Below are 14,478 nucleotides of genomic sequence, written 5' to 3'. Positions count from 1 at the left end.
TATGTAAAATACCCACATCCTCAGTTTTACTAAACCCTTTAATGTACTTGAAAGTTGCTATCATATCACCTCTTTCCCTTCTCTCCTCTAAGCTATACATATTTAGGTAATTGAGCCTATCCTGGTAAGTTTTATTTTTTAGACCATGTACCATTTTGGTAGCCCTCCTTTGCATAGATTCAAGTTTGTTAATATCCTTCTGAAGATATGGCCTCCAGAACTGCACACAATACTCAAGATGAGGCCTAACTAATGATCTGTAAAGTGGCATAAGAACCTTACTATTTCTGCTGCAAATACCTCTACCAATACATCCAAGCATTCTGCTAGCCTTACTTGCTGCATTACTACATTGTTTACTAAGTTTTAAATCATCTGAAATAATAATTCCCAAGTCCTGTTCCTCATCTGTAACAGTCAGTAAAGTGTCATTGAGTCTGTAATTAACATTTGGATTTTTCTTCCCTAAATGCATTATTTTACACTTTGCTGTGTTAAACTTTAGATCCCAGTCGTTTGTCCAATCCTCCAATTGTTGTATATCACTTCTCATTTTGTCTACCCCCCTGGAACATCCACTCTGTTGCAAATTTTTGTATCATCTGCAAAGAGACATACTTTCCCCTCTAGCCCTTTGCTGATATCGCAGATAAATATGTTAAACAAAACAGGCCCCAGAACTGACCCCTGAGGAACACCACTAGTAACAGCCCCCTTTGCTGAATGAACTCCATTTACTAAGACACTTTGTTTTCTGTCCTTAAGCCAGCATTCCACCCAGTTCACAATTTTTGAATCTAGACCAAGGAGATACAGTTTGTGAATTAGTTTATTGTGTGGGACGGTGTCAAATGCTTTGCTGAAATCTAGATATGCTACATCAACTGCTCCACCCTTGTCTAATACTTTTGTTACATAATCAAAGAAGTCAATTAGATTAGTCTGACATGATCTCCCTGAAGTAAAACCATGCTTATTTTGGTCCTCTAAATTGTTTGTCTTTATGTAAGTCATAATTCTTTCTTTTAAGAGGCTTTCCATTAATTTCCCTACTACTGAAGTTAAACTAACTGGCCTGTAGTTGCCAGATTCTTCTCTACTGCCCTTTTTATGAAGAGGTATTACATTTGCTATTCTCCAATCATCTGGGACAGCTCCTGTTAATAGTGACTGATTAAACAGATCAGTTAATGGGACAGTTAGCACTGATCGAAGTTCTTTTAAAACCCTTGGATGAATATTATCAGGACCCACTGCCTTTTTAACATTTATTTTTGATAATGCTAACAAAACCTCATCCTCTGTAAAAAGATTACTGTTAAGCTTGTTTCTATTTTTCGTAGCATCCCTTAATGTAGACATTGTATCTTCACAATCTTTTGTGAAAACAGAACAGAAGTAATTATTGAGACAGTCTGCAATCTGCTTATTTCCTTCTATTATTCTACCATCAACTGATTTAAATTTTACTATTCCTACCTTATTTTTTCTTCTTTCACTGATATAGTAATTTTATTTAGATTTATTTAAATTATATTTAAGTTAGGGGGTGTTAGGGTTAGGGTTAGACTTAGGTTTAAAGGGTTAATAAATTTAGAATAGTGGCAACGACGTTGGGGACGGCAGATTAGGGGTTAATAAATGTAGGTAGGTGGCGGCGATGTTGGAGGCAGCAGATTAGGGGTTAATAAATATAATGTAGGTTGCGGTGATGTCTGGAGCAGAAGATTAGGGGTTAATAAGTATAATGTAGGTTGCTGCGATGATAGGGACAGCATATTAGGGGATAATAATATTTAACTAGTGTTTACGATGTGGGAGTGCAGCGGTTTAGGGGTTAATATGTTTATTCTAGTGTCGGCGATGTCCGGAGCGGCAGATTAGGGGTTAATAATTTTATTTTAGTGTTTGTGATGTGTGAGGGCCTCGCTTTAGGGGTTGATAGGTAGTTTATAGGTGTTAGTGTACTTTTTAGCACTTTAGTTATGAGTTTTATGCTACAGATTTGTAGTGTAAAACTCATAACTACTGACTTTAAAATGCGTTAGGAATCTTGTCGGTAGAGGCTGTACTGCTCACTTTTTGTCCACCCAGGACAAACTCGTAATACCAGCTCTATGGAAGTCCCATAGAAAAAAGGGTTTACGAACTTTACGTAAGTCAGTTTGCGGTAAGGCCAAAAAAGTGTGCAGTGCCCCTATACCTGCAAGATTTGTAATAGCAGCGGGCGTAAAAAAGCAGCGTTAGGAGCTGTTAACACTGCTTTTTCACCTTACCGCAAAACTCGTAATCTAGGCATAAGTTACTGCAGTAGTTGTGTGTAAAATAATTTCAGTGAGAAACTCAACGTTTGCAAAAAAGGTTAACAATTATTTTATATGATTGTATTTGGTGGCTGAAATAACTGCATTTAAATGGTCCCTAAGACTCTATAAATCTTAGTATCTATTTGCTATACACTTTAGTGAAAGGCTAATATTACATTTAATAATCCCTTATGAATTATTATACCCACTATATAATATTAACACACAATCACTAGCTTAAACTACTTGTAAGGTCATAAACTCACAAAGTCTTATTCCAGCAGTAACAAAACTTTTATTACAATGAGGCTAATTAAACATTATTACAATATGCAGATTAAATATAAATTACACATATGCAAATCACTTATAAATACTCAGCAGTGAACTATACATCAATATTACACTAATACATTTGCCCAATCTATGTGAAAGTATGGTGTGCTGAAATTATGTGTCTGTAAGGATCACTTACTTCTGATGTTAGCTGTGGTCACCATTCCAATTGAAAAAGAGTGAAAGAGAGAGGGTGAACTCCAGTATTCCTGCTACTTTTATTGTAAGTTTTTCATCCCTCCCACAATGATGATGTCACTCATAAGCAAGCCCTCATTGTAATTTTAAGAGTATATGGTTTCATCCTGCATGTGCTTTGGGGGTAGGGAATGGCATTAGCCTTAGACAAAGGATCTTAAGCCAGCTGGTCATCCTTCTCAGATGGGGGTCTGGTAATGTGATCTTTCTACATTCCATAGTGACCTAGTATCTGAATAAGGAGTTAACCCCTTCTTTACCATTCAGCTGAGTTCTTGTAGAATACATATACCATATATATATGTATATATATATACCCCTTCCAGACCATATGTGAATTCAGATCATGCCATTATTACATTCCCCCCTTTTGGCAATGGAGGTTACCATACCCTTCCATTCCAATGGTTGTTTTATATGAGTGAATCTGATGGAAGATTCCTAACCCCACCTATGTGTGATGGCTATATTAGTGTACTAAAGACGCTTCCATTCGCATACCATAATATAAGTGATATACACGTGCAATTAATGATTTTAAATAACAACACATACAAATTTGAATAATTATACATAATATAGAAATAAATAATATGATTATAAATGGATGTATAAACAGATTTCCCAATGCAGAACCCCATGATGACTGTTTCGAAAAGGAATTTGCTAATTTCTGCCACCAGGTTGCACTTGACATCTCCGTAAAAGTATGTTCAATCCTTTGTAGTTCTTGTTCCTGATGGTAGAAATTTACATGAACACGTTCCCCAAAATTTTTAAGATGTTCTAGTAACACAGAGTCTTTTTGCAATAAGGTTACCCATTTTTGCCAAGGTGCATCATCTACTAATATTGGGGTTATGAGTGGAGCCCCCAAGGTAGCGTTATATGTGAGTAACTGTGGGACAGTGAAGTTAAACTGTAGTGAACTTATCCTCACAGGGTACCCAGTAATACAATAAATCCCTGGTGTGATTTGTTCCCTTGAATTACACCTGTCAAACCATACATGCACTTCATCTTTAGGCTTCAATGCAACAAAACACACCTTTCCTTGTCCTAAGGGAAAAATCATATCTTGGGGATTAACTTTCTCCACAAAACCATTGCAATATGAGTGATTATGCCAGCAGGAATCAAAAATTATTCTTGCCTGGTTGGGTAGACATAAAATTTTAGAAGGAAACCTTATGCAGCCAGACATATCTACCTGTTCCATATGGGAACCATTCCATATAAAATTTGGGAACTCTAACTCATGATGCAAAACATGAGATTCTGTGACAGGTGTTCCTAGTGAAAACAAATGATAAACATTCTGATAGGTACCACTAGTGGGCACAAGTGAAGTAGCCCTGCATATATTTTCCCTGCATCCCAACCAACTGTTTAACCATAATTCTCTGTGTTTTGATGCAAAACTGTTAACAACAGACTGCTCCCACCCTCCCAAAGGTGTATGGTTATTTTCCATAGCCTGTGCTATTAATTTAAAGTCAGTTGATAATTCTGTTTGCATGGAAATACACACAAAATCCCAGGATACTTCCCTTAACCTGCTAATTACTCCTATCAGTATTTCCTCTGTATGTTGAATGGCAGGACCCTGAACCTGAATGACTGTCTGTGTCAGTGTCTCTACCAGAGTGTTTATCATTTGTTGCGTATGAATCCCTTTTGCATTTAACATCCCCTGAGACTGTAAGGTTGCTGTTAAGCTGGATATGTCAATGGAATTTACCACACCTAGCCCTGTTCCCACACCTCCCAAAACTGTATCCATGATATCCCTCCTAGTCCTTCTCCTAGTACCTTCTGCCCACTTAACTAATGCTTTTTCCATAGTGGCAGTAATTCTGGAACAATTTTGGTAATGTGTGGAAACTAGCCAATCTATTATTTTAATCTTCCACGTGATAAATTGGAATGTGGCATCCCTCAATACTGGAGTTGGCTTGATTGTACTTGTTTGAAATGGACCACTAGAAACAACACTTTTCCCCTTACACATTGGAGTATTGTCATAATGTTTCATCTTTGGTGTAGTGATTAAAGTAGAATAGATCAAAGGCGTAAATGTGGTTGTTTCCTTTATTTGGTCTATTTTTAAGTATACTTCAATCCCTCCACCAAAGTTGGCAGCTGTAACCCTCCAATTAATCCCTTCTCCAATTTGTTGTTCAAATATAACCTTGGTTATATTATAGTTATCGCCATTTATAGTGTGAATAGGATTTGTAAATGTTGTAGACACAGAAACACCTTCTCCCACCAGACCTACAGTCCATTTTCCCCAAGCCACCCACTTACATTCCCATTCAACTTTATTACCCTGATTGACCCTCCAAAAACCAATTAAATTGTCTTGATGTTTTTCTGCAAATATTTCAATTTTCCCACCCACATTAAAAGTCAATTTTCCCAAACAATCTTTGTGAAGGTCTTGAGAGCTCCATAAGCCTGTCCATCCTCTGATGATGCTGCTTGAGCTCCATCTACGACTCCTTGTGAGGTTTGTGATTGACAGTTCATTACAGTCACAGATTGGAAGTTTTTGCAATAACACCCACACAAATACAAATAGGTTTGTGGCGATCATTCCTCTCAGGCTCCACATAATGAAATCTGTCAAAAAAAGATTAAGAGAATATCAGTTCTTAGCAGAAATATCTACATCTGGGACAACTGTCCCTCTATACAATTTACATTGGTCAACATGGACCCATTTGTAACCAGGCTGCCTTCTGGTTTTCCCAGGGGTTGATCTTTCTATTTTAATTACAGTATTACCCAATTTGTCCAAAATTCTATAAGGTCCTTCCCAATTTGCATCCCAGGGAGAATTTTTGCGAAAATTTTTAATCATGATCAATCCCCCCTTCTCAAACAGAGGTGTTTGAGGTGTAGATGAAAATTTACAATCTGTTGGGGCCATATTAGAGGCAGCAAAAATTAGCAGTGAGCTCAACTGCTCCTGAATTTGGGAGAGATATTGATCTCTAGACACAGATTCTCTCAAGGGAGTAGACAATTGTGGTTCACCTGGGTGGCCTAATGCCATCTTTCTCCCTGTCATGAGCTCATAGGGAGAACACTTGGTAGCATTTGATGGTGTAGCTCTAATAGCCATTAGAACTGCTGGAAGATGTGTGACCCATGATTTACCATACTGGGAAAGCATTTTTGACAATTTTGTTTTTAATGTGCGATTCATGCGCTCAACTATACCAGAGGATTGTGGATGATATGGTACATGAAATCTTGTCTGTATTCCCAGTAGGGCACAGAGATTTTGCATTACCTGACCTGTAAAATGTGTACCCCTGTCTGATTCAATGAGTGTTGGAAACCCCCATCTTGAGAAAACATGTTCCCACAGTGCTCTGGCAGTAGCCTGTGCAGTATCACAACGAAGTGGAATAGCCTCAACCCATTTTGAAAAAATATCTACAATTACTAGGGCATACCTGAGACCCCCCTTTGATAGTGGAAGTGGGCCTATAAAATCAATTTGGATAGCTTTCCAGGGGCCATCTGCTACTGGTATTCTCTGGAGAATGGGTCTCTGACCTTTAGGGCGTGGATTAATTTGAGCACAAATTAAACATTCTTGTACACATTTTAAACAGGTTTCTGCTAAATCTGGCCAATGAAATTTTTGCCTTAAATGGTACTCTAATGCACTTTGCCCAATATGCCCAAGAAAAGAATGTGTTTGCTGTGTTATAGGTCCCTGCAAATGACTCGGGACCACAAAAACCAATTTAGCCTGTGGATCAATGGGATTAGAGTAACATATTAACCCATTACAAATTGAATAACCATTTGGGAGTGTTTGCTGTTCCTGTAACAGAGGGAAAAGGTTAGGATCTTTAGCTTGTTCTGTTTTCAAATCAGGTACCTCTGAATCTACCATTGTAATCTTTGCTATGTGTACCATTGTATCTTTAGATGTAACATGCTCTCTCCATGCTTCCTGTGTCTCACTGTCATTCTCATCTGATTGCCATGGTTCCCCATCTACAGCTGCCTGTTTGGCTAACATGTCCACATGTGCATTCCCTTGTGAATGTGCATCTGTGAAATGTGTGTGTGCCTTAACTTTAACAATAGCTGACTGCAATGGGTGCTGTGTTCCCCAATCTACCAATTTCTTAAGGGCTTGAACATGTGACAATGGTTTGCCTGCTGAGTCTACCATTCCTCTTAGATTCCAAATTGGTAAGTACTCTGTCAGTGATCTGGTCACATAGGCACTGTCACTGTATATACAAATGTCTTGTGTGTCAAACCTGTGGCAAGCCATAGAAATGGCTTCTAATTCTGCTCTCTGTGCTGAGAATGATCTTGGTAACATAAATTTAAGAGCTAATTGTTGCGAGGGGACCCAAATAGCAAAACCAGTATTAAATTGACCATCCTGCCAAAATCTTGAGCCATCTACATAAATTTGTAAATCCTGGGGAGAAGTTTTGTCCCTGAACAATTTATGAGGCGATTCCCTGTGTGTGAATGTCTCTGTGCAGTCATGGGGTTCACCCTGAGTGTGCATTAGTTGGGGTAATGTGTATTTTGCATTGTGTTGTACAGTGATGTCACGATGTTGCAAATCTATTAACCACCTAGTCACTCTTTGTGTTGAAACCCCACTTAATGATTTCTCCAATAACAGCTTTATAGGGGTATGTGGTGTTTGGAGGATGAGCTTCCCAAATCCCACTATATGCTCAGTAGCCTGAACTGACCAATGCACCCCTAACAAAGCCTTGATACATGCGTCATAACCTTTCTCTACTGGAGTAAGAAGCCTGGAAAAATAGCCAACAGGCCTCCATTTTTCAGCCTTCTCCTGCAGTAGGACTGTGGAAATTGAAGTGTCAGATGTGTATGTTTGTAAAGCAAAAGGGGCCTCCCTCTCCACTGTGGCAAGGGCAGGGGCTGATGCTAAACCTTCCTTTAACACTTTAAATGCTTCCTCATGTTCTGTATTCCAAGGAATTTTCCCAACATCCTCCCCTTTCAAAAGATCATAGAGAGGTTTTGCTTTTTCAGCAAACCCTTCAATGAAATCACGAGAAAAATTTACCAAGCCTAAGAATTGTCTTAAGGACTGCCTATGCAAAGGTCTGGGCACCTGAAGTATGGCTGTAACTCGTTCTCTAGTAGGGCATCTTGTACCCCTTTGTATTGATACTCCCAAAAATGTCACCTTTTGTCTCATTAATTGTACTTTCGAAGTGTTTAACTTGAGGCCAGATTCAGCAATCAAGCCAAACAGTTCATTCAGCCGCTCCAAATGTTCCTCTACTGTCTCTGTTTGTAACAAAATATCATCTACATACTGTATGATACTTTCTGGGACTGAGAATGTTTTTAATACCTCTGCTAATGCTTGGTGAAAGTATGTAGGCGAGCTGTGGAAGCCCTGAGGAAGCGAATTGAAGCAAAATTGCATGTTATCAAAGCAGAAAGCAAACTTATATTGGCACTCTGGGGCTAGTCTGACACTCCAAAAACCACTACTTATATCCAGAACAGAATACCACCTACATGTGGCACTCAGTTTGGATACCACTTCAGGAGTAGAAGCAACTAGATTTGTAACAGGTGGGGTAACTTTATTCACCATACGAAAATCAGCAGTTAACCTCCAAGTATTATTTGCTTTCCTTACTGGCCACAAAGGAGAATTATTAGAGGAGGAACATTTCCTAATTATCCCTTGGCTTTCAAGCTGACTAATAATTTGCCTCACAGGTTCAATAGCTTCTGCTGGAAAACGATACTGTCTTTGTGGAGGGGGGTCAGGGCCTACAATATTGATTTCAATGCCTTTTAATATGCCACAATCATTCTTATGTTGAGCCCATATGTCAGGGAAATCCATGACCAATCTCTTCAAATCAGGGTGACTTTCAGTATCCGGCCACACCCTTTCTGAAGGAATTGATGCAATGGATGCTATGGGACTGATGTAAGAGTCATCTAATATTACAGGTTTTCTCCCTCTAGTATCCCTCCACAAAACATTGTTACATAGGTCCACTATCATCCCTTCTGATCTCATTATATCAGCACCAAGTATTGTACCCTCTGTGTTTTTGCTCTGCCAAATGGGAATTTCCTTAGTCCACTGATTACCTAGTGTCATAGTCACATTTGGGATAAGGGATGCTTGGGACTGGGATCCCCCAAGTCCCACAAGAAATGTCTGTCTTGTCCCTTGTGGGGGACTTAATGGTAAGTCTGTCAAAGTTACTGAAGCTCCTGTGTCTATGAGGAGTTTTGTGCGATGGCCCTCAATCACACCATAGACACAGGGACGTCCAGAATGATCCCTAAAGGTGTTACATATAGGGACCATGTCATCCAGGGCCTGAGGTAGTCAGTCAGAGCAGGATATCAGAGGAGAATTATTTTCATAATTCTTTTCATGATATCCCACTTCCCCTCCCCCCACAGTCATCACTCTCAAAGCCTCATGCGCTGGGCCATACAGATTAGTACCAGGCCTAAGCTTTGGGGTGTATTCCTGTCCTGTTTTATCTGGGGGCTTAATCTTGTTATTTTTCCCTACCCAATTATGTGCATAGCTTTCTTTTGGAGGTGCAGAGGGATGTAATCTTTCCTGCCCTCCCTCAGTTTCCTTCTGAATTCTCTTTAAGAATCTGCAATCTACTCGTCTGTGCCCATATTTATTGCAGTAATGGCAAGTACCTTTGAAGGGACCCTCTGAATATTTTTGTTTCCCTTCATTAGTGGTTACCACAGCAATTCTGTGTTGCCCTGTGTTCTTTTTCTTTAAAATGTTCTGCCTAGCCTTACCTATAATAGATAACACACCCTCTAGTGTATTCTTTTCCTCAGCCATCATTTGTATGCTAGGTTCCAAATATGTGAATTTTTTAATTAAATACTGCAACATATCATGAGGTGTTTGTTCTGGTGAAATTCTGTGTGTCAGCCTATATAATTGTTCAAATTTAGCTGCAAATACCCATGGGTCATCATTTAATGCTACTTGCATTTCTGCAAGAGAGTGACTGTCCAAATCTCTACTCCCTGTCACTAGTTTACAAACAGCTTTTAATCTGTCCCCATCGGAACCCCATTTATCCTCCTTAAACCAATCTGTGTTCAAATTAACTGGGCCTGCAACTGGTGATTGTAATCTAGCTGCAATGCTGCCTGGAAGCCACATTTTTAACAAAAAGCATGCTTCCTTATGTGACAGCATGTATTGTTTTACTGCAGACTCAAAATTTGACATGTTAGTGAAAACATCTGCTTTAACATCATACACTGGAAAGAGAGGTTTTAACTTTACCAGTTGTCTCATTACTTTATCTCTATCTTGTTTTATAAGGGTAGTTGATACCAGGGATGATGTTTCAGCAGAGGTGGTAGAAAAAAGTAAATTTTGCGATTGAGTTAAATTTCTTCCCCTGGATCTTACACTGGGTGTTAGTGATAAAGTATCTGTTTGATGTTCTGTGTTTAATGTTCTTGGCCTAGTTATCTGTGGGGTTAGTATTGGAATGTGTGTGCTCTCTGTATTTTGTGTGTGATTCAATCTTTCCTCACTGTGTGGAATAGGCACCCTCCCCCCATCAACATGTGGGCTTTGCACCCTTCCCCCATCAACATGTGCCCCATCTTCCTGCGACACACATGCATTGTCCTCATTTAATACTGCAACAGGGGTTAAGTTTGCAAGTCCCTGTCTCAATGAAGCAATAAGTTGGCCTCTTGCGTCATAATTTTCTTCTAAAGTATTAATATATTCTGCATTTACCCCACATGTGGGGCAATTCTCATCTAATGTGTTACAATTGATCTCTGTTAACATGGCTATTGGGGGAGAATGTTCAAAGATTGCTCTATTCATTTGGTCTTTGATAGCTAACAACAGTTTCATGCAATTCTGTAATTTGGATTTTTCTTTTGTTAAACAAAACCTTTTTTTATCAATAAGCTTATTCTCATTCTCACATTGCAACCACACATCTTTCAGTCTTTTAACTATGTCAGTATTTTCATCAACAATAGGCTCAAATGTGCTACATTCTGCATATTTAACAATTAATTCCATACTCACACTTTAAAGTGTCTTCAGACTGCCAGCAAATCAGATTCACGTCCTGCGCGATATGATTTTCTCTGCGTCTGGTTCAACTGATCCTTAGGTAATGCCTCTCTGGATCTGTAGTCTTGGCCAAAGACTTTACTGCTGAAACGCTCAACTCAAAAACAGTATAGCAAAAACTAGGTTCAATTTTCGTCCAAAAATCACACTTGTATTATAAAAAGAACCTGGATTAGTCCCCCCTTAAAACAAGTGTAGTTGGTAAGAAAATTCGCTGGGTCGGCTCGCCAATGAAATAACTGCATTTAAATGGTCCCTAAGACTCTATAAATCTTAGTATCTATTTGCTATACACTTTAGTGAAAGGCTAATATTACATTTAATAATCCCTTATGAATTATTATACCCACTATATAATATTAACACACAATCACTAGCTTAAACTACTTGTAAGGTCATAAACTCACAAAGTCTTATTCCAGCAGTAACAAAACTTTTATTACAATGAGGCTAATTAAACATTATTACAATATGCAGATTAAATATAAATTACACATATGCAAATCACTTATAAATACTCAGCAGTGAACTATACATCAATATTACACTAATACATTTGCCCAATCTATGTGAAAGTATGGTGTGCTGAAATTATGTGTCTGTAAGGATCACTTACTTCTGATGTTAGCTGTGGTCACCATTCCAATTGAAAAAGAGTGAAAGAGAGAGGGTGAACTCCAGTATTCCTGCTACTTTTATTGTAAGTTTTTCATCCCTCCCACAATGATGATGTCACTCATAAGCAAGCCCTCATTGTAATTTTAAGAGTATATGGTTTCATCCTGCATGTGCTTTGGGGGTAGGGAATGGCATTAGCCTTAGACAAAGGATCTTAAGCCAGCTGGTCATCCTTCTCAGATGGGGGTCTGGTAATGTGATCTTTCTACATTCCATAGTGACCTAGTATCTGAATGAGGAGTTAACCCCTTCTTTACCATTCAGCTGAGTTCTTGTAGAATACATATACCATATATATATGTATATATATATACCCCTTCCAGACCATATGTGAATTCAGATCATGCCATTATTACAGTGGCCAAATAGTGGCATCAAAAATACCAAAATGGGCCTAGACCAATAATGTGGGTTGTTTGCTTTAAACAAATACATACGCCTAGATTTAGAAGGGGTGCATTAGCTACGCGTCTTTTTTTTCTAGCGCTGCTTCTAAACAACGCTGGTATTTAGAGTTCTCTGAAGGGCTGCGTTAGGCTCCAAAAAGGGAGCGTAAAGGCATATTTACCTCCACTTCAAATCTCAATACCAGCGTTGCTTACGGTAGCGGCTAGCTGGAAAAACATGCTTGTGCATGATTCCCCCATAGGAAACAATGGGGCAGTTTGGGCTGAAAAAAAACCTAACACCTGCAAAAAAGCAGCGTTCAGCTCCTAACGCAGCCCCATTGTTTCCTATGGGGAAACACTTTCTAAGTCTGCACCTAACACCCTAACATGTACCCCGAGTCTAAACACCCCTAACCTTACACTTATTAACCCCTAATCTGCCGACCCCGCTATCGCTGACACCTGCATTACACTATTAACCCCTAATCTGCCGCTCCGGACACCGTCGCAACCTACATTATCCCTATGTACCCCTAATCTGCTGCCCCTAACATCGCCGACCCCTATATTATATTTCTTAACCCCTAATCTGCCCCCGCAACATCGCCGCTACCTTACCTACACTTATTAACCCCTAATCTGCCGACCGGACATCGCCGCTACTCTAATAAATGTATTAACCCCTAAAGCTAATTCTAACCCTAGCACCCCCTAACTTAAATATAATTTTAATCTAACTAAATAAATTAAATATTATTAACTAAAGTATTCCTATTTTAAAGCTAAATACTTACCTGTAAAATAAACCCTAATATAGCTACAATATAATGAATAATTTTATTGTAGCTATTTTAGGATTTATATTTATTTTACAGGCAACTTTGTATTTATTTTAACTAGGTACAATAGCTATTAAATAGTTATTTACTATTTAATAGCTACCTAGTTAAAAAAATTACAAAATTACCTGTAAAATAAATCCTAACCTAAGTTACAATTAAACCTAACACTACACTATCATTAAATTAATTAAATAAATTACCTACAATTACCTACAATTAAATAAACTAAACTAAATTACAAAAACAAACACTAAATTACAAAAAATAAAAAAAGATTACAAGAATATTAGGCTAATTACACCTACTCTAAGCCCCCTAATAAAATAAAAAAGCCCCCCAAAATAATAAAGGTCCCTACCCTATTCTAAATTAAAAAGTAACCAGCTCTTTTACCAGCCCATAAAAGGGCTTTTTGCGGGGCATGCCCAAAAATAATCAGATCTTTTACCGGTAAAAAAACCACAATACCACCCCCCAACATTACAACCCACCACCCACATACCCCTACTCTAACCCAAACCCCTCTTAAATAAACCTAACCCTACCCCCCTGAAAAGCTCCCTACCTTGAGTCGTGTTCACCCAGCTGGGCACCGATGGACCAAAAGAGGACATCCAGAGCGGCAGACGTCTTTATCCTCTCTGGGCAGAAGAGGACATCCGGACCGGCAGACATCTTCATCCAAGCGGCATCTTCTATTTTCATCCATCCGGAGCGGAGCGGAGCCATCTTCTTCCAGCCAACGCGGATCCATCCTTCTTCACCAACGCCTACACGCCGAATGAAGGTTCCTTTAAATGACGTCATCCAAGATGGCGTCCCTCGAATTCCGATTGGCTGATAGGATTCTATCTTCCAATCGGAATTAAGGTAGGAAAAATCTGATTGGCTGATTGAATCAGCCAATCAGATTCAAGTTCAATCCGATTGGCTGATCCAATCAGCCAATCAGATTGAGCTCGCATTCTATTGGCTGTTCCGATCAGATTAGATTTTTCCTACCTTAATTCCGATTGGCTGATAGAATCCTATCAGCCAATCGGAATTCGAGGGACGCCATCTTGGATGACGTCATTTAAAGGAACCTTCATTCGGCGAGTAGGCGTCGGTGAAGAAGGATGGATCCGCGTCGGCTGGAAGAAGATGGCTCCGCTCCGGATGGATGAAGATAGAAGATGCCACTTGGATGAAGATGTCTGCCGGTCCGGCTGTCCTCTTCTGCCCAGATAGGATGAAGACTTCTGCCGCTCCCGATGTCCTCTTTTGGTCCATCGATGCCCAGCTGGGTGAACACGACTCAAGGTAGGGAGATCTTCAGGGGGGTAGTGTTAGGTTTATTTAAGGGGGGTTTGGGTTAGAGTAGGGGTATGTGGGTGGTGGGTTGTAATGTTGGGGGCTGGTATTGTGTTTTTTTTACAGGCAAAAGAGCTGATTACTTGGGGGCATGCCCCGCAAAAAGCCCTTTTAAGAGTCGGTAAAAGAGCTGGTTACTTTTTAATTTAGAATAGGGTAGGGACCTTTATTATTTTGGGGGGCTTTTTTATTTTATTAGGGGGCTTAGAGTAGGTGTAATTAGCCTAATA

The 14,478-nt window shown here is 39.2% G+C and overlaps 1 protein-coding gene across 1 annotated transcript; it reads right to left on the bottom strand.

Moving 5' to 3' along the window:
* Positions 1–2,578: 2,578 nt before the first annotated feature.
* On the bottom strand, positions 2,579–12,016 carry LOC128648450 (uncharacterized). Its single transcript, XM_053701116.1, has 2 exons — positions 10,939–12,016; positions 2,579–5,465 (listed from the first exon to the last, which is right to left on the bottom strand). Exon 2 carries the CDS (start codon positions 5,455–5,457, stop codon positions 3,310–3,312), a length of 2,148 nt encoding a protein of 715 aa, XP_053557091.1. The 5' UTR covers positions 5,458–5,465; positions 10,939–12,016; the 3' UTR covers positions 2,579–3,309.
* Between the last annotated feature and the right edge of the window lie 2,462 nt (positions 12,017–14,478).

The sequence above is a fragment of the Bombina bombina genome, chromosome 2 (assembly GCF_027579735.1).
Source record: "Bombina bombina isolate aBomBom1 chromosome 2, aBomBom1.pri, whole genome shotgun sequence".
Classification (NCBI taxonomy): Eukaryota; Metazoa; Chordata; class Amphibia; order Anura; family Bombinatoridae; genus Bombina; species Bombina bombina.
Note: the sequence above shows the minus strand (reverse complement) of the source record. Positions and strands in the feature narration are given on the sequence as shown.